General features: G+C 52.0%; 1 protein-coding gene across 2 annotated transcripts; it reads right to left on the reverse strand.

Moving 5' to 3' along the window:
• Positions 1-292: 292 nt before the first annotated feature.
• P2RY1 (purinergic receptor P2Y1) lies at positions 293-3,904 on the reverse strand. 2 transcript variants are annotated; one of them, XM_050308363.1, is made up of 2 exons: positions 3,739-3,904; positions 293-3,175 (listed from the first exon to the last, which is right to left on the reverse strand). In XM_050308363.1, exon 2 carries the CDS (start codon positions 3,105-3,107, stop codon positions 2,016-2,018), a length of 1,092 nt encoding a protein of 363 aa, XP_050164320.1. In that variant the 5' UTR covers positions 3,108-3,175; positions 3,739-3,904; the 3' UTR covers positions 293-2,015. The 2 variants fall into 2 exon arrangements, with proteins under 2 accessions (XP_050164320.1, XP_050164319.1); XM_050308362.1 differs by having other exon boundaries at positions 3,735-3,903.
• Positions 3,905-19,803: the final 15,899 nt, after the last annotated feature.

Raw genomic sequence — 19,803 nt, forward strand, 5'->3', positions numbered from 1 at the left:
GCCTCAGCTGAATGAAGCCTCAAATAATCACATAATAGGAGAAGTCATTTATTGTGAATCAGGCTCTTTCTGTGGTATATAAATAGTCTGTGCTGTTCCATGGGCTTTGTCAGTCAGGATTAATTAGCAATTGACCCTTGGTTGGGATTTCTTCACTACCTCTACATTTTTCATAGGACTAAATGAGCTTCCACGTTGCTTTAAGAGACTTCCTAAGCTGGAGTTTCATTTACCTCTAGGCTATACATCAGTAGTTTAATTTATCACTAGTTTACATATCACCAGCGAATAGTCAGGGTGGAATCGAGTTTATTATAAAGATGTTCTGTTAGAAGACATATTATTACAGTGATTGAAACATGCTCTTCAATTTTCCATTAATGCCCAATTCTGAATATGACCACAGAGAACCACACTTTACATTTAGCATTCTAATAAATAAGTTCAATAAATAGGGATTCTGCAGATGAAGCCATACGTGTGAACAGAAGCTGCTTTACAATGTTGTCAAAAAATAACTAGAGCTACTCTCGTTTTTTACCAACCACTGGAAATTGGTAAGTAAAATATAAATATTTTACTCTCACTATGAAGACTGGAGGAACAAATCACCCTTAGGATTACGTAGAACTTAATTTCGTACACTAAATTCATAATTCAGAGCATGCTTTTATAACGCTTTCAGCACAAAATATTTTCAAATACATTTATTAAAAATATGAGAAACGAGTGAGACTGCCCATGTAAGATTTTGTCTGTGCCTGATCACTAGCTCTTATGTTACACAATATTGCAGTTTGGCTAATTTTGGACGAACTATTCCACATTTGGAGAAGATCTACAATAAAGGGCCAGATTTAGTCTTTAGTATATTGCAACACGTTAATACAGTAATTTATTTGCCATAGTACGAAAAAATTCATTTCCTCCCCCAATTACTGTTATATATATATAATATATATATACTCCATTTATATTAGCCATTTTCATCGTCATTTTTTCTATGGAAACGAGTCTCGTGTTGTCTGTACAGACTGCAGGAACAGAACCATTCTCGTACCACAGGCAGGGAACTCGAGCACCCGTCCTGTGCTTGCCTGGAAGGGTCAGGTATTTCCAGCACACCCATTTCTCCCCGCACAGAACTCCGCAGGGCTCCAGTGGGATCCTGGCACAGTGCCACGGTGGGATCCTGGCAGCCCCTGGGCCGGTGCTCCCCGGCCAGCCCAGCCCGTGCCCGGCCCTCCGGCCGCCCTGGCACGGAGCAGGGTGGGACCCTCGGCTCAGGGCCGGGTCACCTCCACGGCCCTGCTGGCCAACACACGGCTCCCAGGGAGATTCATCTGCCAGTGCTGCCCCAGGGCCACCTCACCCAGAGCCCTCGGCCTCCGAGGGGCTCCAGATTTGTCGTGAACGACCATCGCAATCCAAAAGCACGACCATGCACACACCAGTAAGCCTACCTTTAGTGAAACACCGGCACTGAAAGAGGACTGAACCATAAATGCCACCAAACTACCAAAGAATTATCAGCACTAGAAATAATAAAACTGTAAATGAGAACTGCATCGTGACTTTCATTTAAATCCTTGTGTACAAGCAAAAGGCTGTGACTGAGCCTCAGAAGACAAGATACTGCTCTTATTTTTATTTCCTATTTTTAAAGACAGGCTGACTGAGAACATTTTTGAACGTGGGAGACTAAGTCATTAAACTAGAAGCACTTGGATTGCTTTCCTCCTTTAGGGGATTTACTTCATTTTACTTTATCTGACACAGAATAGAGTCAGAAAAGAAATGAGACTATTGAAGGAAAGCTGAATTTTGACACTTTATTTTCCATTAGAATCCTTCCACTGACTTTGTTAAGCTTTTTCTAAGATCAGAAAATGAGGCTTTACCTAAAAGGAATTTGAGACTGGTAGATTTTCCTCACACACTTGTAGCCCTACAGTCTCCTACTGCCTCAAAGCGGAGGATTTTTTTCAAACCGTTCCCAAATCTTCCGCATTTGTTCACAAACTGGTATCTCCATTCTGTTTGTACTCTGCTAAAATGTTGAGAGTCATTTCCTCGCTTTTGGACTGCACGTTGTGTTCGCTCCTTCTGGACGATTTCCTGGTGGCCCTGGAAAGCCGCCTTCGGAAGGTGTCACCCGCCAGGAAGTAAAGGATGGGGTCGACGCAGCTGTTGAGGCTGGCCAGGCCCCTCGTCACTTGGTAAGTGGCATAAACCTTATCGTTGAAGGCACACATGTCTGGAGTCTGAAAATCCACCCTGGCCCTTAGATTTAAGGTCTTCATCACGTGGAAGGGAAGGTAAGACACTGCGAAGACCGTCAACACGATAATAACCAGGTAAATCGACTTTCTCCTGAGAGGAGAATTGTCCAAATCTTTGTAAATCAAAGCTTTCACGATGAGCCCATAGCAACCAAGAATCACTATGAAGGGGATGCAGAACATCAGCACCGTGGTGCACATGCTGTAAATGAAGTAACTTCGCAGGTAATCGTCGGCTGTTGTGTCATAGCACGTTATGGTTTTATTTTTCCTAATCCCCGTTCCCGAGTAGAAGAGTATTGGAGAAATGGCGGCCACCACAAGGACCCAGACCAGGCCACTGATGTACATGGCGTTCTTCTTCTTCAGCCTCCCCAGCGACTTGAGGGGGTGCACCACCCCCGTGTACCTGTGCACGCTTATGCAGGTCAGGAACAGAATACTGCCGTACAGGTTCACGTGGAAGATGAACCGCTGCAGCTTGCACATGATATCTCCGAAGATCCAGTCTGTTTTGTTGAAGTAGTAGAAGATGAGGGCGGGCAGAGTCAAGACATACAAGAAATCGGCTAATGCCAAGTTGAACATGTAAACCGAGATGCCGCTCCAAGGCCTCATGTGGAAGACAAACATCCAGATGGCCACACTGTTGCCCAAAAACCCAGTGATGAAGACCAGAATGTAGACGGTGGGCAGGTAATAGAACTGGAAGCCGGTTTTGGTCAGAGAACACTTGGTGGTGACGTTTCCCACAGACCAGCCACTGCTGGATAACAGGTTGGGTTCAGTTCCATTCAGAGCAGCAGAGAGAAGGACTTCGGTCATGATCCTTCCCCCAGAGTCACATAGGTCTGAGGCGAAGCAACGAAGTATCTAGAGGCACAGTAACGCATCTAAAAAAAAAGGAAAGAGCAAAGGAAACCTCTCTGGAAGGTGAACCCTGCCCTGGTTTTCCTCGGAGGTTTCCAAGCAGCGGTGACTAGCGGAGCGTTCCCCCGCAGCACCCGGACCCGCTGGGAGCCAGGGGACACCTCTGCGGGCAGGAAGGGCCCCGCTCCGCTCCGCTCCCTGCCCCGGAGCACCGCGCACGCCAGCGGGGACAGGGACAGGGACAGGGACAGGGACAGGGCGGGCGGCGCGGAGGGGCGGCGGCAGCGGAGCGGCCGAGCTACGGCACCGAGGGCAGAGCGGCCGGGCTCCGGCACCGAGGGCAGAGCGGCCGGGCCAGCGCAGCCGATCGGCGAGCGCCGCCGCCCCGCCCGTCCCCGCGGCTGCCGCCCCGTCCCGCCGCCGCTCCCCGCGGTCCCGCCGGCTCCCTCGGCCCGGCCCCGCTCCCCTCCGCCCGCCCGGCTCTACAGGTCACCTCCGCCCTCCCGGCCCCTCTCCCCGCATCGCCCCCGGCCGCCGTCGCCGCGCCCCAGCCCGGCTGCAGGAGCGCCGGGGCCGCCCCACCTGCCTCCTACGGCGCCTTCCTCCTCCTCCTCCTCCTCGTTCTCCTTCTCCTGCTCTCAGCCCGCGCTCGCCGCTCCGCGCCGCCGGCAGCGCCCGCCCGCGGGGGGCGGCGTCCCGCCCGCGGCTGCCCCGGCGCCCATGGCCGGGCAGGGCCGGGGGCAGCGGCTCCGGGGACAGCGGCTCCGGGCACCCTCCACGGCACCGGGCACGGCCGCCGGCCCCGGGCGGACTGAACGCGGGCGGGACGAGGCGCTGGCTCGGCCCGGGGTGCGCCCGCCCCCCGCACCGCCCCCGCACGGGCGGCGCTGCCGCTCCCCGCCCGCGGCACCGGCACACGGGGCTGGACCGGACACTACCCCTGCTCCGGGACACCCTCTGGGGCTGCGGCACACGGGGCTGTGACCGGACACTGCCCCTGCTCCGGGACACCCTCCACCCAGAGCTCGGAGGGCGCTGGCGCTGGGGCGGAGTAGGCGGAGGTGAAGCCCACGCGGTGCGGCGGGTGTGGAGCCGCAGGCGAGGCCGGTGCCCCGGGCACAGCCACCCGCCTCGGATGTGTCACCGCACGGACCGGGCAGGAGAGCAGCCAGCGCTGGCCAGAGGGCAGGGTCCCCTCGGCCCTTGCAGCGATGGGGGTCCCTGAGCCCTCACAGTGATGGGGCAGGGGACACCATACCAGGGCTAAGACCCTTCTGTCCCTTTTTGCCGGAGCTCCAGTGGATGCTGCGTGTGCTGCTCCTGAGCTGCTGCGAGTGGTGAAACAGCCCTTCCCTGATTTTGCTTTCGTTCAACCCTTTGAAATCTGCTCTGCAACCCAGTTTAAGCGACACGAACATGTTAATTGCTGTAAATGGAACAGCTGAGCAGAAATATGCTCTACTGACCTCTAATTAAGCGCTATACATTTGGCACTTGAGTCAGAATACGGTTATTATTTATTGTCTTAGCAAAACACAATCTGCTGGTTTCAGCCATTTCTTCCTCGTTCCCATTTTCGCTAAGTGTGGTGGGTGAGACATGAGCCAGTCAGAGCTGCTCTCAGCTCAAAGCTGTGTTCTAGACAGAGCGTTATTAGTCCTTCATGAATATGTATTCATTTCTCAAACTTTTGAGCCTGTTTAAATTATAAAACTTCTTTGCTGGGAAAGCTTAATTGGGAAATCAGCTGCATATTGTACCCCTGTGGGAATATGCAAGTGGCTGCAGATGGAGTCACCGGCCTGGCTTCATTTTTGGGACAACTTACACAGGCTGAAGCGTCAAAGCAACAGCTTCAATTTTGCAAATATAGTCCCTTTTCTTCTTGATGTTAGGGGGTTTTTCCCTTTTGTACTCATCCCCTAACTGCTTGTTCACTACTTTAAGATCCTTTTTAATTTTAATACAAATCAAACGTGAAGAGAAAGGAAAGTGAAAAAGGAGACAAGAAGAGCAACACACCTGTAAAATCTGTGTTGCAGAGCAAGCCTGATTTGCAGAACTGTTCTGTGGTGCCCTCTAGGATTTGAAAGCACTGGAAAAATGAATCCTGAGTCTTGGCATTCCCAGGAGAGCAAACATCCAACACACAAACCAGACACACAGCAAATGCACTACAATCATACCAAACCTACCATGCTGGTTTAGGGAAAGCCATCTTGCTCCTTGGAGAATCACCTGCATGACCCAAAGCAGAGTTTATTTCAATAAAGGACTTGGATTATTGTGTAAAATAATAAAAAGAATACACAAAGCAATGCTATTAGTAGAGGAGAAGCCTTTTAGTTTCTCCCTCCCTTTGTAATTGCCATTTCATTAGTGACTTTCACAGTCCCACTGCTCACTGCAGCTTCTTGTGGCAGCTTCCTTGAGTTTCCTGTCTTGAGCAAATTTTGAGTCATGCTGAAGCCACAGTGATAGCATCAGTAAATATGCACTGTGAACTCCAGCCTGTTTCCCTCGGTTACCTAAGCAGCACCGTAAATCCAAACCGGCAGACAAAAGGTAGGAGCAACAATTCCAAGAGCACACAGCTGCTGGGGAAGGAGGCATTCCTGGGATTTGTGCTGGTGCTGGAGCCAGGCTGAGGTGCAGCAGGGTCGGGCTGTGGAGGGGAGCAGGAGCGGGCAGGAGGATGGTCTGTGTGTGCGGGGCTTGCCAGGGCTCCCGTGGCCGTGTTCACATCGACCTCAGGGCTAGCACTGACAGGACGGAGAGGCACCGCCTCATGAAGCCGTGGCTGCATGGAGAGGTGATCCCTTGACTGCCAGAGGGTTCCTGTGGGACCAGTATGGGTACTCAAGGATAAATACGGAATTGCAGCCCTGAGGAGAAGGACTTGAGGTGGTTGGCTGATGAGAAGCTCAGTGTACCCCAGTCACATGCACCAGCACCCAGAAACCCTCTGTGCGTGCTGGGCTCATCCCACAGCATGGGCATCAAGCTAGGAGGGGATTCTGCCCCTCTGCTCCCCTGTGGTGAGACCATACCTGCACTCCTTTGGACCTGCCGAGGAAATGGCCAGGCCTGTGCATGCCGTGCTGTTTAGGCAGCCCACCCCTCAGCACGGTCCTCGCGAGCCCGTCGGCACCGGGGATGGAATTCTCACATCCTGGGTACAACAGTTTGCACGTTCTGACTGCAGTGCTTCAGCTGCAAAAGGTCCAAACACTTCCACGAGGAAAGAACGAGGCAGATTTTTTCGCAGCCACGCTGTTCCATGCCTTTATCCACAGCCAGCAAACGAGTGCCTTCCTGCTTGCCATGCCGAGCTGTTCTTATTTTGGAGCACAACATGAAGCATGTTGCATTAGCACCTTTCCCTCCATCGCTCAAGCATATGCCTGGAGCTGACTTGGTTTCTGTCTGGTAGAGCTGGAGCTGAATTCCTTCCAGCTCAGCCTCTTAATGCACTTTCTGCAAAATATGAGATTTTATACCGCTGATTTCCATTAAACTGAATGTTTTGTTCCGTTAACAGCTGATTTAACTCCAGTGGATGATATATCCCTAATGAGGAGTGAAAGCATGTTGGAGCACAAACGGAAATTCCCGGTCCGTCCAATTAGTGCTGAGCTATCACAGCGTGGGGGAGCACAAAGGGAATGGGCTGACCACGAATCCAGCTGTTTCTTTCTGTTGGTGTTGGATTATCAGGAAGACGAAGATGCAGACATCAGTATTTCAATGTGTGAAGGTAAGAACAAGGGGCCTGAACCGGGTGCAGGCTGAGAGCTCGTGGAAAGGACCCCAAATGATCATCACCATGCCTGCTCATAGAGACAGAAAATATATACATATATGCACACATACATCTATAAATATATCTAAATGTATGTACTTATACTCACACAGAGTGTTTAAGGCATGCTGCATCTCACCTGGGAGTGCTGCTGGAAGGGGCCGATGAGCACACAGCTTGGAAGCTGAGCTGCTCTCAATCCCCACCGCAGGACATCTTACCTGCTGCAAAAATGCCTGTTTCACATTTTACTTGAATTGGCTTGTGACCTACCTATTTGCTTCTGGAGAGCTTCATTCCCCTTCACCCTAGACAATTCTTTAGGTCAAACAATGCTTTACTACTGTGTTTTCTTTTTCAAGTCTCTGAAGCTTCCTTTTTTCCTTTCTCACCTGCCACAGAAGACAGAGTCTCTTCCCCTTACACACCCTGTAGGCTTTCCACAGGGAGCCTGAAATCCAATTTATTTTATGGTAAAATACTGCTGCCTGCAGTGTTTAAAATACGTTACAATATTCCCTTTAGGACACCATGATCCCTTTTCCCCCTGTGAAGGGCGGGTTTGTGGTGGGCAGTTCTGCCCCAGCCCCAGGGTCCCCGATGGCACAGGGCACCGCGGGAGCTGCCCTGCTGCAGAAAGGGGTTCGTGTGCCCTGGGCGCCCGGGAGGAGGGGAGAGGGCAGAGGGGCACGGACTGCCCCCCGTGTGCATCTTCCCTGGCACGGCCCCGCAGCGAGCCTGGCACGGCGCGGATCCTCCCAGCGCCTCCTCCCGCCTCTGTTTGCCTTTCCTCGGAAAGCAAACCGGGGAAACGGCAGCTCAAGTGCTGATAAGAACAATCAGACGTGTCCGCGGCAGATACGACACGCAGGGCTGGCGGGAGCAGGTCTGAGCCCAGCTCCCTGCCCGGGAGCTGCCAGCGGGACACGAGCCCAGGGCACCGGGAGGGAAACGTGCCCGCTCCCTGCAGCCGCCTGCGGGGAGGGTGCAGCCGCGGGGGGGTCGGGCTCTTCTCCCAGCTAACATGCAACAAGAGGTTCAGGTTAGATATTGGGAAAATTTCTTCACTGGAAGGTTTTTGATCCCTGGCACAGCTGCCCAGGGCTTTGGTGGAGTCCCCATTCCTGAAGGGACTTAAAAGGCGTGTGGATGTGGCACTTGAGGACATGGATTAGTGGCAGCCTTGGCAGTGCTGGGGAATGGTTGGACTCGATGGTCTTAGAGGGCTTTTCCAGTCTAAATGATTCTGTGATTCTACGATTCTCCAATTCAAAGTTCTGATGGCATTTCTGTCCTCTGCTTGCTGTCCTCGCAGAGTGGAAGCTGCTGTCCTTGGAGACTGTCAACCCCCAGTTTAGGGGGTGACAGAATCCTGCTGTGCTCCAGCCCTCTAGGAAACACCTCCTCCATGGCTGCTGTGGCCCAGGGAACAGCTCCCTCCCCAGCAGCATGAGAGGAGCCCGCTCCTCTGCATTTTTAATGTCTGAGCTGACATTTTGCTGTCTTGAAAACAAAAGCTGTTCATGGGCTAATTAAATAGATCTCACATAGCATCATGTACACCCCAGGGAGCCAGAGAGTCCCAACAGGGAGTGAACTTTGTGAGGCAGAATGGCACAGTATTGTGCTGGCCAAAGATGACAATTCTATAATCAGTGGTGGCTGATGTGGTGAATGTCCAGCACCGGAGGACAGGGTGCTGGGTCTGTATCACATGGGAATCTCACATAGTCTCATAGGGGAATACTACATGCCTTTTCTTCTCCCTCTTGGCCTTATTAATATTATAAACCAACAAGGATAATGAAGCTGCTGCTCTGGAGTCCCTTCTGTATTCCAAAATATGCAAATGGTTTATGATAGCGCTGCCGCCGTGATGCCCTGTGATCCAACACGGCAATAATTGGAGTTAATGGAGGTAGAGCAACTACACTTCCAGAGTCCAAAGATAACGCAGGATCCTGGAAAACTTGTTCTAATTACAGCAGTGAGCAATCTTGCCTCCTTCCTATATTGCCATTTTAAAATGAAATTACTACTCTCAGTAGAAAAGCTCTTTTGTTCAGCTCCTAGCCAAGAAAGACAGCTCTGCTGAGGTGGTTTGATAGTGCGTTAATACTCACATTATACAGTTTCCTCAGGTGGCCAACAAGACAAACAGGCCAGAAACAGTGAAGATCACACACCAGGGGAGACAAAATTAAATATTTCAATTAAGAACTTGCTACCTAATGCATGGGGAGGATGAAAGGAATGAATGTGGGGCTGCCTCTGAGGTGCTATGACCGAAGCTGTGACCCAGCTGGCAGGGCAGCCACTGGGGTGTCAGTGGGGCTCTGTGGGTGCCTGGTGCCTCTTCTCAGTCCTACAAGGCTCCTTGGGCTCCCCCAAAGCCGTTGGGAGAGGTTTTTTAAGGCTAAGATGGTGAAATCGGAGGGCAGTAACGTAATAGGAGGTGAAAGCCCCGCATTTTGCCTTTCCATGGGCTGGAAGGAGCCACAGCCTCAAGTCCAAAGCTGCAGAGGTGACTCCCACTGCTGCTGCCAAACCCACGTGCTGAAGCCCTCCAGAGAAGTTATCCTTCCGCTTCTCTTTGTTCCCTGCCCACATTTTCCTTCCTGATCGGTTCCACTCGAGCTGATAAGGGAGGAGGACGCCGCAAACCCACGCACTGTGCTCCCTGAGCTGCTGTCCCAGCAGAGCGGCAGCGCTGCCTCACGGTCCCCACACCCCGGGTGCCACAGAGCATCCTCTGCCCCCGCCAGCAGCTCCCACCCACCCATCCTGCCCCATGGGCTCTGACAGGCTCCAGCCCCGGTAAATCCGGCTGCATTTCACTCGTTCTTCAGCTCGAGGGCTCAGAGCTCCCAGAAATGACCAGTCAATGGTTTGTCTAATGGATCCAAAGACCTACTTTGGCACCAGTTTTACAACGAGGTTTAATTAGGGGAAGGAAGTGCCTCAAAAATACCAGTCGTGGAAATGGAAACCAAATTATTCAGTTTAGTGCTGCCACATAATGAAGCCTGAATTTCTAGCCTGATGCCAATTCTCCTTCTTATTTTATTTTGGGAATATCTGAAAATGCAGTAATGACAAAGAAGTGTCAGGAGTTCAAACTAAGCATTAGAAGTTCCTTTTTTTTTGGTCTCTTTTCCAATGGGTGTGAAGCTGATGGGGGTGGGAGCACCCTGAGCAACACCTCTGCACTGATGTCTCCACAGCCAGACCCTTTTATCCTTTCTCCAGCTATTGTTCCCTGCCTCATTATCCCGCAGCTCGTTCCCTCTCCAGCCGCCCTGGTCTCCTTCCTCCCGGTGCTGCTGCAAGAGGAGCACTCGCCCCTCATTAGCGGGATGCTCTCTGCTGGTTTCTGTCCTGGCCCCCATCACCAGGGTGCTCTCAGCTGGTTTCTGTGCTGCCTGTGGGAGAAGCCGAGCAGATGAACACTCCCCTGTCTGGGAGCACCTGGGCACTGCCCGCTCCGTACCTCAGTGACACCTCTGTCTGTACACAACAGCCAAAGCCAACACTCAGCAGCTCCCAGTGATGATGAAGAGGGTGATGCCAAGGAACAAACCCAGAGACACACCAGTACCTGAAAAAAACCCTAAAGCTAATCCTGTAGGACCAAGAAATGCCAGCTCAGCCCTTACTGGAAGCGAAGTCCCTGGCACTCTTCCCTAAGGCCATTTCAATACAAGGGGCAGTTGCTGAAGCACCAGCTTCAGCTGGAGCTGCACAAGCTGCAGCTCTGCAGTGCTGGTGGGGGGAGACCCTGCTGCAGGGACCCCTCTGTCCCACGTCCTGTCCTCCCTATTGAAATCCCAAATACAAATAGACACATCCAGTTTGTATCTGAGTCGTGACTCTGCACCCGCTCTGGCAGTGGGAGCCTTCACACCCTGCACCCAGGCAGGGCCAGCACCCGCTGCCTGCTGCAGGCACATCTTCCCCTCCTACCTTCCAGCCTCTGCAGCACTAATGCTTTCCATCCCCTAATGAATGATTGTTTACGGTGCTCTTAAAGGATTAACCTTTGGCTTTTCAATTTGGAAAAGCCAAAAGCTTCAGGAGCTTATTCCATGAGCCCAGTCTAAAAATGTACTTAAAAAAATCACTGGTATAGATAATCCTTTTAATAATCTGTAGAATTTGACTAAAAGACTCACTGTTAAGGAAAAATACCTCTGTTAATGTTCAAACAAAAGTGAGCCTGGTTGTTGCTGTACAAGCCTTTTAAAGCTATTAATGATTGATTTTAATGTCTTGTAGTTTATGGGGGGGGGGTAAGATCAGCACTGACTTAAAACCACAGCAGACTGGGGGGTGGAAAGGCAAAACCTCCTCTGGGAGTTTCTCTTTGCTGCTTTGATTTCTGATAGAAGAAAAATCAATTATAAGTGGGGCAGAGGTAGAAGAGCTGCACTCCCAGACCTGCAGAGACAGTTCTGATGAGGATCAACACCAAAGCATTCTGCTGTGTCATGGGGGCTTTCCTAGGAGAAACTCATCCTTGTGCCCAGGACCAGCACCCTGGCACAGAGCACGCTGGGTGTCCCTCGCTGGACTCCTTCCCTCCTGTCTGATGCCTGCATTGCAAACTAGAGATTGACATTTCTTGCCCTGTTCTGGTGAGAAAATCAATGGACAGGGTGGCCAGGAATTTAGGCTGGGAGAACTGGGGGGTTCACTTGGAGAAGAGAAGGCTCCAGGGAGACCTGAGAGCCCCTCCCAGTGCCTAAAGGGGCTCCAGGAGAGCTGGAGAGGGACTGGGGACAAGGAGTGGAGGGACAGGACAAGGGGAATGGCTTCAAACTGCCAGACGGCAGGGTTAGGTGGGATATTGGGAAAGCAATCTTTGAGGGTGGGCAGGCCCTGGCACAGGTTGCCCAGAGAAGCTGCACCTGCCCCATCCCTGGAAGTGTCCAAGGCCAGGCTGGACAGGGCTTGGAGCAACCTGGGATAGTGGCAAGGGGATTAGAACAAGATGAGCTTTAAGGTCGCTCCCCACCCAAATCAGTCTGTGATTCCATGAATTCCAGGGTCGGGATGTGCTGACCATCCCAGGGGTGCTGCAGCTGCCTTGTCCCAGCCCCATCCCAGTCCCTGGGGCTTTCCAGGGGGCCAACACTCACACTGAGATGGGAGACAGAGCCACCAACACGCTTGTTTTCGGCTCAGTCTGATCTTGTCAGCCAATTTAACTGATGTAAGTGATGAGGGAGCACTGAGGAGAGGGGAGCAGGACTCTGTCTGCCACTGTGTTTGTGCTGTGCCCAGCAGGAAGGCACACTTCGCAGTCCTAATGGAAACAAATACCTCCCTGGTACAGGTGCTAATGAGGCTTCATCTGTTTGGCTAAGGAAGCTGCCACAGGAGCCCTGCCAAATGCCCTCACCCGGCTGCAGCCAAGCACATAGCAGCCAGGAGCAGGGCTTAGTACTGCTGGAAAGCGAGGAGAGGAGGGGATCATCCTGCCCAGCTCACTGGCCTGATAATGAGATCAGATCTCTGGAGTTGTAACCTGGTGGGTCAGTGAACAGGACTAATTCCACGTAAACTGACGGGTCTGGTTGTTGGACCTGTTTGCAGAACAGACGGGGGTGCAGGTGCCCAGCTGCCTGTCCAGAGCCAGGCACTCCAGGCTCCTCTGACCCCCCCTTGGACCCTGTCTCCTTGCTGGGACCATGGCCTGGCATCACCTCAGGGCTTCCCCAGTGACATCTGGGGGGTGGGAACTGGAATGGTTTAAGGTCCCTTCCAGCCCAAACCGGTGATTCTGTGATTCCAGGGCTTGTGCTGCCCTTCAGGCCGCTGCCCATCGGTCTGGGCATGCCAGGGCAGAGCGACAGGCTGGTATCACTGCTGCCTTCACCCCCATCCCCATGCACAAACCCCAGCAGCAGGCCCCTGGCCAGAGGAATTCCTGTGGAAGTGACAGATACCAAGTGACCCTGATTTCGAAAACAGGAGCTGCTGTTTCGTGAGAAAATCGCGTGTCTGGTAAACACTGATGGGAGGATAAGGGGGCGAGAGGAAAGGTCAGATACAGAGCCTTCCGTCGCGCTGCAGGATGTGTGGAAAGCTAAAAACTGCCTTTGACCACTGCCTGGCAGGCAGCTTTTCCATGCCCAGCCACTGCTGAGCTCCTGCCTTGCAGGAGAGCAGGGGGCACAACATGGGCACAGCTGAGGAATGGGGGAACCTCCCGGCAGGACTTTTCCAGCCGGGATTGGCATTAACTGGCTGCTCCACCCAAACAGCTGCTCCAGGCAAGGTCTGGCACCCTTCTCCATGGATCCCTCCCACACTTGGGTCCTTCCCCAGCTCTCCACAGAGCCCCTGCCCTGGGTACCAGGTTCCAGCTCCACACATTTAAACCTCAGCCCCTTTCAGTGCTTCTCTTTAGTGGGTAAAACCTGATTCTTTGAAATATTTTTTTTAGCACTTCTTAATATTAAAATGCATCTCCTTAGGGAGTGTGTAAACAAAAGGCAGAGCCTGTGGAGGGGGAAAAAGGCTAGAACTGCACCAAACCTCATAATTTAATTTATGTTCTCCTATTTAAATTAATGCTCAGTTTTAAAAGGCTGTTTAAAACCAGGACAAAGAACTCCCTGGCAGTGTTAACTGGGCCACTTCGAGCAAATGGGCATTAGCAGAGAAATGCACAAATAAAGGTGCTGTTCTAGCAGTGATCCCAGAGCAGGCAGTGAATCCCCTCTCCGTGAAAGCACAGAGAAACAACAGGCTTGTGGTTATTGATTTTGGGTTTTGAAATGAAATTATGGCAATTATTTTGTTCTTCAGAACAAGAAGAATTAATAGAATTCACAGAAGATGAATATTGGATTATCCTGGGCTAGGGTTTTTTGTGGCTGGTGCTGGAGCAATAAAGCAGCATTCCCTGGGAGAGCTGTCGTCTCCCAGGGTGGCTGCCAGAGAGCACTTGAGGGGCTCAGCCAGCACTGCTCAAAGCTGATGAGCCCCAGCTCTTGGCTGTGCTCTGGATCTGATGATGGGAAGTGTCACTGGTGGGTGCTGGCCTTGCCCAGGACCCTGCCCAGGACCACCCTGCCCACCCTGCCCCAAGGGTGCAGCAGCCCCGCAGCTCCTCCACTTAAGGAACATCGAGGACAAGGCTTATTTTTCCAGCTCACAGCTCCACATTAGAAAACATACAGGTGAAGATTTTTGTAAGTATTTGCTGCTGATAATGACAAGGTTGGGTTTGGATTGTTTCTGAGAGCGACAAACTACCATGGCAATTATTGAAAGAAACAAACGGGGAGAAATGATCTTTGAAACAGTGAAATGTGTCAAAGCTGGCTTATTCTAGTGCCTGCAAGGCCCTCGAGCAGCCTGCCTGTGTTCTGTCCCTGGGACCGCTGATCCTCAGCACTCTGTGTGTGCCCAGGCACTGAGCCAGGTGAAGAACAGGGAGACCTGCAGCTCCTGAACCTGGTCTGCACCAGAGCCTGGCAAACACCTGTCCTGCAGGAGTCAAACCTATGGAAGGGTTTCTGAAGCTCTGACTGTAAGTGTGGCACGGTGCAGACTCCCTGGCACCACCCCCTTGCCCCAGGGTGTCCTCCCTCTCCTTGCACCAAGTCCGTGTCACCTTCCTGCACGAGTAGAGCATTTTGGCTGAGGGGATTAAATCCCTTTTATAAGAAAATAGGAGAAATTATCTAGTTTTTTCTTTACATATATATACTTTTTATATATATATTCTTTATATATATATTCTTTATATATGTATATTCTTTATATATATACATTCTTTAGGGTTCCCACAACCTTGCAGAGGAGGGATCAGAACAGCACAAGAGAATGTGTTTACAGCTTCACACTTAAATTTGAAACGTGTTTTTAACCTGACATCTGTGTATTTTCAGCTCTTTCCAAAGTGCTTGTTTTGCTTTCTATGGCTTCTGCTTCATTATTCTAATTTAATAAAGCCGTGGCGAAGGCAGAGCGCTGACTCTTTGTGGCTAATGAAAGACATTGATTTGTTTGTACTTCTTGTTATAGACTTTTCCTAATTACAGGCATTTTTCAGAGGCAGTTGAAAAAATAAACGAGCAGCTGGTTTGAATGTGCAACCTATTATTGTATTTCCTAGAGCTGTGGAAAAAGTATTACACTCACAGCGGGCTGGTTTTCAATGCAGGAGAGCAGAAAAGGCAGTTTTCAGGTCGGAGTCCACTGGCCTCCTTCCCTCATTGCTACTGCCAAGAAAAAGCCAATTTTTAAGTCTTTCTGGCACCCCTGGAGGTGTCCACCAGCTCTGAGTGCGGTGTGTGGGCTCTCCCCAGGGGCCTCCACAGAGCAGCCAGGGCAGGGAGGAAGAGGAGCAGCATCCCCAGGGTCTGAGAGCAGCCCTGGTGGGTTCTCCAGGGCCAGGGTGAGCACAGATGGGATGGCAAATGGAGCAGGAGCCCAGTGTGGAAGATGCTTTTCAAAGCAAATTAAAACAGTCAAGGAAGAGGGTGATGGAGCAGCACAGCCCGAGCCTGGACAGAGACCCTCCGAGACCCCCCTGCAGCTCAGCTGGGGCTCTGGGCCCCACCAGCATAGAGGGGACCCTGCTGTGGTGACAGGGGACAGCACAGACACCATGAGAAAGGGGCCCTGGCACTCAGTCCACCAAACATGCCCTCCATACAAATCCCAGGGTTGGCTCCACTGGCTCCCTGTTCGTACGGGTCCATACCAAAATTTCCCATTAAATGCCGATGGGAATACCTCCCCAGGTAATCCCAGACTTTTCTCTCCAAGTGATGATGTATCCATGCAAAGCCATGGGCAGCCCTGGCACTGAGGGAGGGCAGGAGCGTGGGATCCCCTCGGCATCCCAGCCCCACCACTGCCAGCACAGCGCAGCCACTTCTTGTCACGCAGCTCATCAGAAATCACGCACATGTTACAAAACTATTGCTAAACTCTGGTAACTCATCCAAGCCCCAGCCCCTGCATGTTTGAGTCATGCTCCCAACAAAGGCTGATTTTCCTATAAAAGCAAAACACTACCATCTTCTCTACCCCGCAGGCAAGAGGAGTTGTGGGGTTGGCTTTGGTTTTTTTTCTTAGAGAGAACATACTTGATTGGAGAAATCTTTCGAGGTGTGAATGAAAACAAAAATCAGTTTGGAACCTGTGCTCTTTACCAGGGCAAATCAGCAAAAAAATTGAATTTTAAACCAAAGTGTTCACATTTTCCCCTGGCAAAGTGTTGCAGAAGGGCACAGCCCCAGCACCTGGCAACTCTGCCTCTTTGCTGCCCGAATTTGTGCAGAGCAACAAAGAATTGCAACGTCAGAGTCCCTAAGGTGCTGCTCTCGGAATTCCCTGCAGTGCTGCTGCAGGAGCAGGAGGACCAGGGGTCCCTGTGTCAGGAGCTGTGCCTCCTGCAGGCAAGGCTTCTTCAGAAGGATAATCCTTCTGCTCCCACATCATGACTTTCCTAGCATGATTCATTGAAAAGCAGAATTAATTCCAGCGGGGTTGGCCATGCAGGCAGTGGCAATAGAAAGGTGGAGGCAGGACCGCAGCTGGGAGGGCAGGGGGCTGCCAGAGGGGAGTCCAGCCTTTCCCAGGGACCCAGTCCCTTCCTCTGCTCCTGCTGCAGCTCCCCGGTGAGTAAACAAGGACGGTGGGAATCAACCACCCCAGTAAAGCACCTGGCAATCTAGAACTGCAAAGGGCTGTAAAACAGCTACATCTATTGCAGCAGGAGAAGTTTAAAATTCCATTGTTATTGTTCATGGCCCCATGGCTCAGAGCTGCTCACAGGGACTGGGGTCCTGTGGTGGGCACGCATTGCAGGCTGGGGCAGAAGCCATGGGCAGAAGACAATATATATGTGTATAAGAATGTATATGTAAAGAACACAGTGATCATCCCTCCTCAGACAGGAGTACTAGGAGGAGTAAAAAAGAAGCAAAGGAGGAAAAATCCTCAGAAGTCCAGTTTGAAAACAGGGAAATATCAGTTATCAGCTCATTCAAACCTTCCCTGGCTGCCCCGGGGTGTCAGTGCCCTTGCTGCTGGAGCTGGTGGGGATGAGGAGGAGCGAGTGGCAGGATGAGATGACAGGGTTCAGCTCTGCTCAGGCGTTTCTGGGCTGAGACAGCCCCCTGCTCCCCCCCTGCAGGAGCATCCGGAGCAGCCAGGGCTGGCACCGGGCAGGAAGGGGAGCTGGCTCTATCGGGTGCCTCCCGCGCTGCTGCAGCCCGACCACAACCACTGGAGCGATATTTCTGCTCCGGAGATGGGAGAGCACGCGGAGGGGGAGGAAGGGGGGCCCTGAGGGGGCAGGCAGGGATCTTGGGGAGCCCGGGCCCTCTGCAGCATCTCTGGTTTAGATTCAAGCTGGTTCCAAACAAAAACCCCTTGGGAAACACCCACCCTCCACAGGGAATCACAACCAGTGCCCAGCAGGGCACTGTCCCCGTGAGCAGCCCTCTAGAGCCACTGCCATCCGACTGCAGGAAGCCTGTCCTGTGTCACCACCTGCCAGAGCCAGGCACAGGAGCACTGTGGCACCAACCCCTGCCCACGGGCTCCCCTGAGCCCGGCTGTAATCACACCCCAACCACCCCTGCCAGGACAGGACCCTATGGTTCCTGCTTAAAGAGCAAACACAGCGGTGTTTGAGTTGAGCCAAGAGCCTCAACTCACTGCTCAGCCCTCCCAAGAAGCCCTTCTGTGTCCCCTCAGCACCTCCAGGACCCCAAATCTCTTCTCTGCTAAATGTGCCGGTCCAGGTGGCCCACAGGGAATGCTGGAAGCTGCATCACATTGTGCACATGAGCTCGATCTAACCCCGAATCACAACCAGTTCCTCCTGCACAGGAGCCATCTCCCCCATCACAGCCTGACGTGGGCAGGGTGAGCCAAGCAAGTACAGCAGAAGCAGAGCCTTTATGCTTTCTGCTCTTTGGTCTCCCTGTTATCCCAGGTGAAGGAGTTCAGATGCAGCCATTTGGGGTGGTGGTTTGTTTGGTTTGGGCTTTAAGCACATAGTTTTTATTACTTAAACAATAAAGAGAAGATTGCACTCCTCATGCAGCTGGCAACCTCGCCTGCGGGTGCCAGTCCCCTCAGTGAGGTGGGAAATGCCCATGGAGCTGTAGAACACATGGTTCCCAGAACCCAGAAGTGCATTTCTAAGCTAATTCCCTTCGTGCCCTTTCATTTTTCCTCTGGAAGCTGCTGTTGTGCTGTTGGCCAGGGCTTCCTGAGCCCTGTGCCAGTGGGTGGGCTGAGCAGGGCTGGTGCAGCCCCCCAGATGGGAGCAGGGGAGTGGGGGCACTGGGGTGAGGGTTTCCCACATCCCCAGGCACTGCAAAGCAGCTGCTCTTTTTCCTACCTGCAGCCCCCCTTCTGCAGCACTGCCCTCACCTCCTGTGCCTTTCCCGGATCACACGGAGCCTGATTGCTGCCTGAGGAGCAGAGCTGCAGAGCACACACTTCCCACTGCAGAGGATTGGGCACAGGCTGCCAGGGGGTCAAGTGCAGGCAGATGAGCGAGAGCAGGAGGTGCTGGGAGCAGCTGTGCTCTCCTGGCCTGGCATGCCGGGATGCCTGGCAGCTGGATGGAGGGAGGGCATGGCTAGGCTCTGCTCCTGCCCTGCTCCATGGGATGGCATGGGTTGGGATGGGACAGGGCAGCTCCTGGCCCCTGGCTGTGGGAAGGGGGACACAAAGCCCCCCAGGACATGAGAGCCTGGAGCACCCCAGCCTTACCCCTACTGTGGGGTTGGGATACCCCAGGCTGGTCAAACGGCCTTTACTCTTGAAAAATCCCAACTGGCTTTCAAGGGCTGAGAAAAGTGATTCCTAATGGCTCCTCTTTTATCTGAACTTTTGACCATTTCTGCCTTTGTTGACATTTATAACTTTTTTATTTATAAATTTCCTTCCTTCCATCACGGGCTGCTCTGCACAAAGAGCTGTTCCACACAAAGGGCTTTGCAAGAGTTCTATCTCTCAGGCCAAATTATCTCACTGCCCCCAGATACAGCCCTGCTTAGAAATGAATGACTTTTTTTTATTTCCTGGAATATTGTAGAGATTCCTCTGGTGCACTGAAGGAAACCCTCCCTGTGCTCGGTGCTTGGACAGGAGCCGAAAGCCGAGTGCTGCAGCCCAGGCACAGGGCACAACTGGCTACTGGGAAGCTCTCATTTCTGCTGGAAGGTCTCACATTGGAAGGTTTGAAAGTTTGCCTCTTCTCACAGCTCTGAGGAACAGTTTTCAGCTGTGGAAAACCAACAGCTGTTTAAAAAAGACACCCAAGTTTCAGAGACACCAAATGCTGTGGTTTTCCAGCAGCTCTGGTGGTGCTGGTGGGTTCTGGTACCTCCACAGACCATCACACATCCATTGGAAACACCAAATATTGAGAGACAATAACACCTGAAAGTGCTGTCCCCACAAAGAAAACCCTAAGGGGGATTTCCTCTTCCCATAAAGGGCATGGAGAGTCCCTGGCTCTGCCCTGAAACCCTGGTGGCCCCTCGTCGGTCACCCCCAGCGCCCGTCACAGCTCGAGGGCAACATTAGAGCTGGTTCTGAAAAATGAGTGCAGCAGTATTTCTCTTCCCTGGGCAATTCTGACATATTCTGAAGTGAGCTGCAAGTTTTTAACATTCATAGTTGCTATTCAGTATTTTGAGTCAAAATATTAATTTTTTTCACATTGAGTAGTGTTAAACCCAAAGTGCTAGAGCATGGCAGCACTTCAAGCTGCTAACAGCATTCTACTCTGAAATGTTCCCATAAATAGGAAGGACTGGATAAATTATACTGCACAGCTCCACAAAACTGACATAAACCCAT

The sequence above is a fragment of the Myiozetetes cayanensis genome, unplaced genomic scaffold (assembly GCF_022539395.1).
Source record: "Myiozetetes cayanensis isolate MyiCay16 unplaced genomic scaffold, myiCay2020 scf13, whole genome shotgun sequence".
Taxonomy (NCBI): domain Eukaryota; kingdom Metazoa; phylum Chordata; class Aves; order Passeriformes; family Tyrannidae; genus Myiozetetes; species Myiozetetes cayanensis.

Bases quoted from the DNA above. Each gene is read 5' to 3' on its own strand.
- P2RY1 (XM_050308363.1), bottom strand. From the start codon at position 3,107: ATGACCGAAGTCCTTCTCTCTGCTGCTCTGAATGGAACTGAACCCAAC.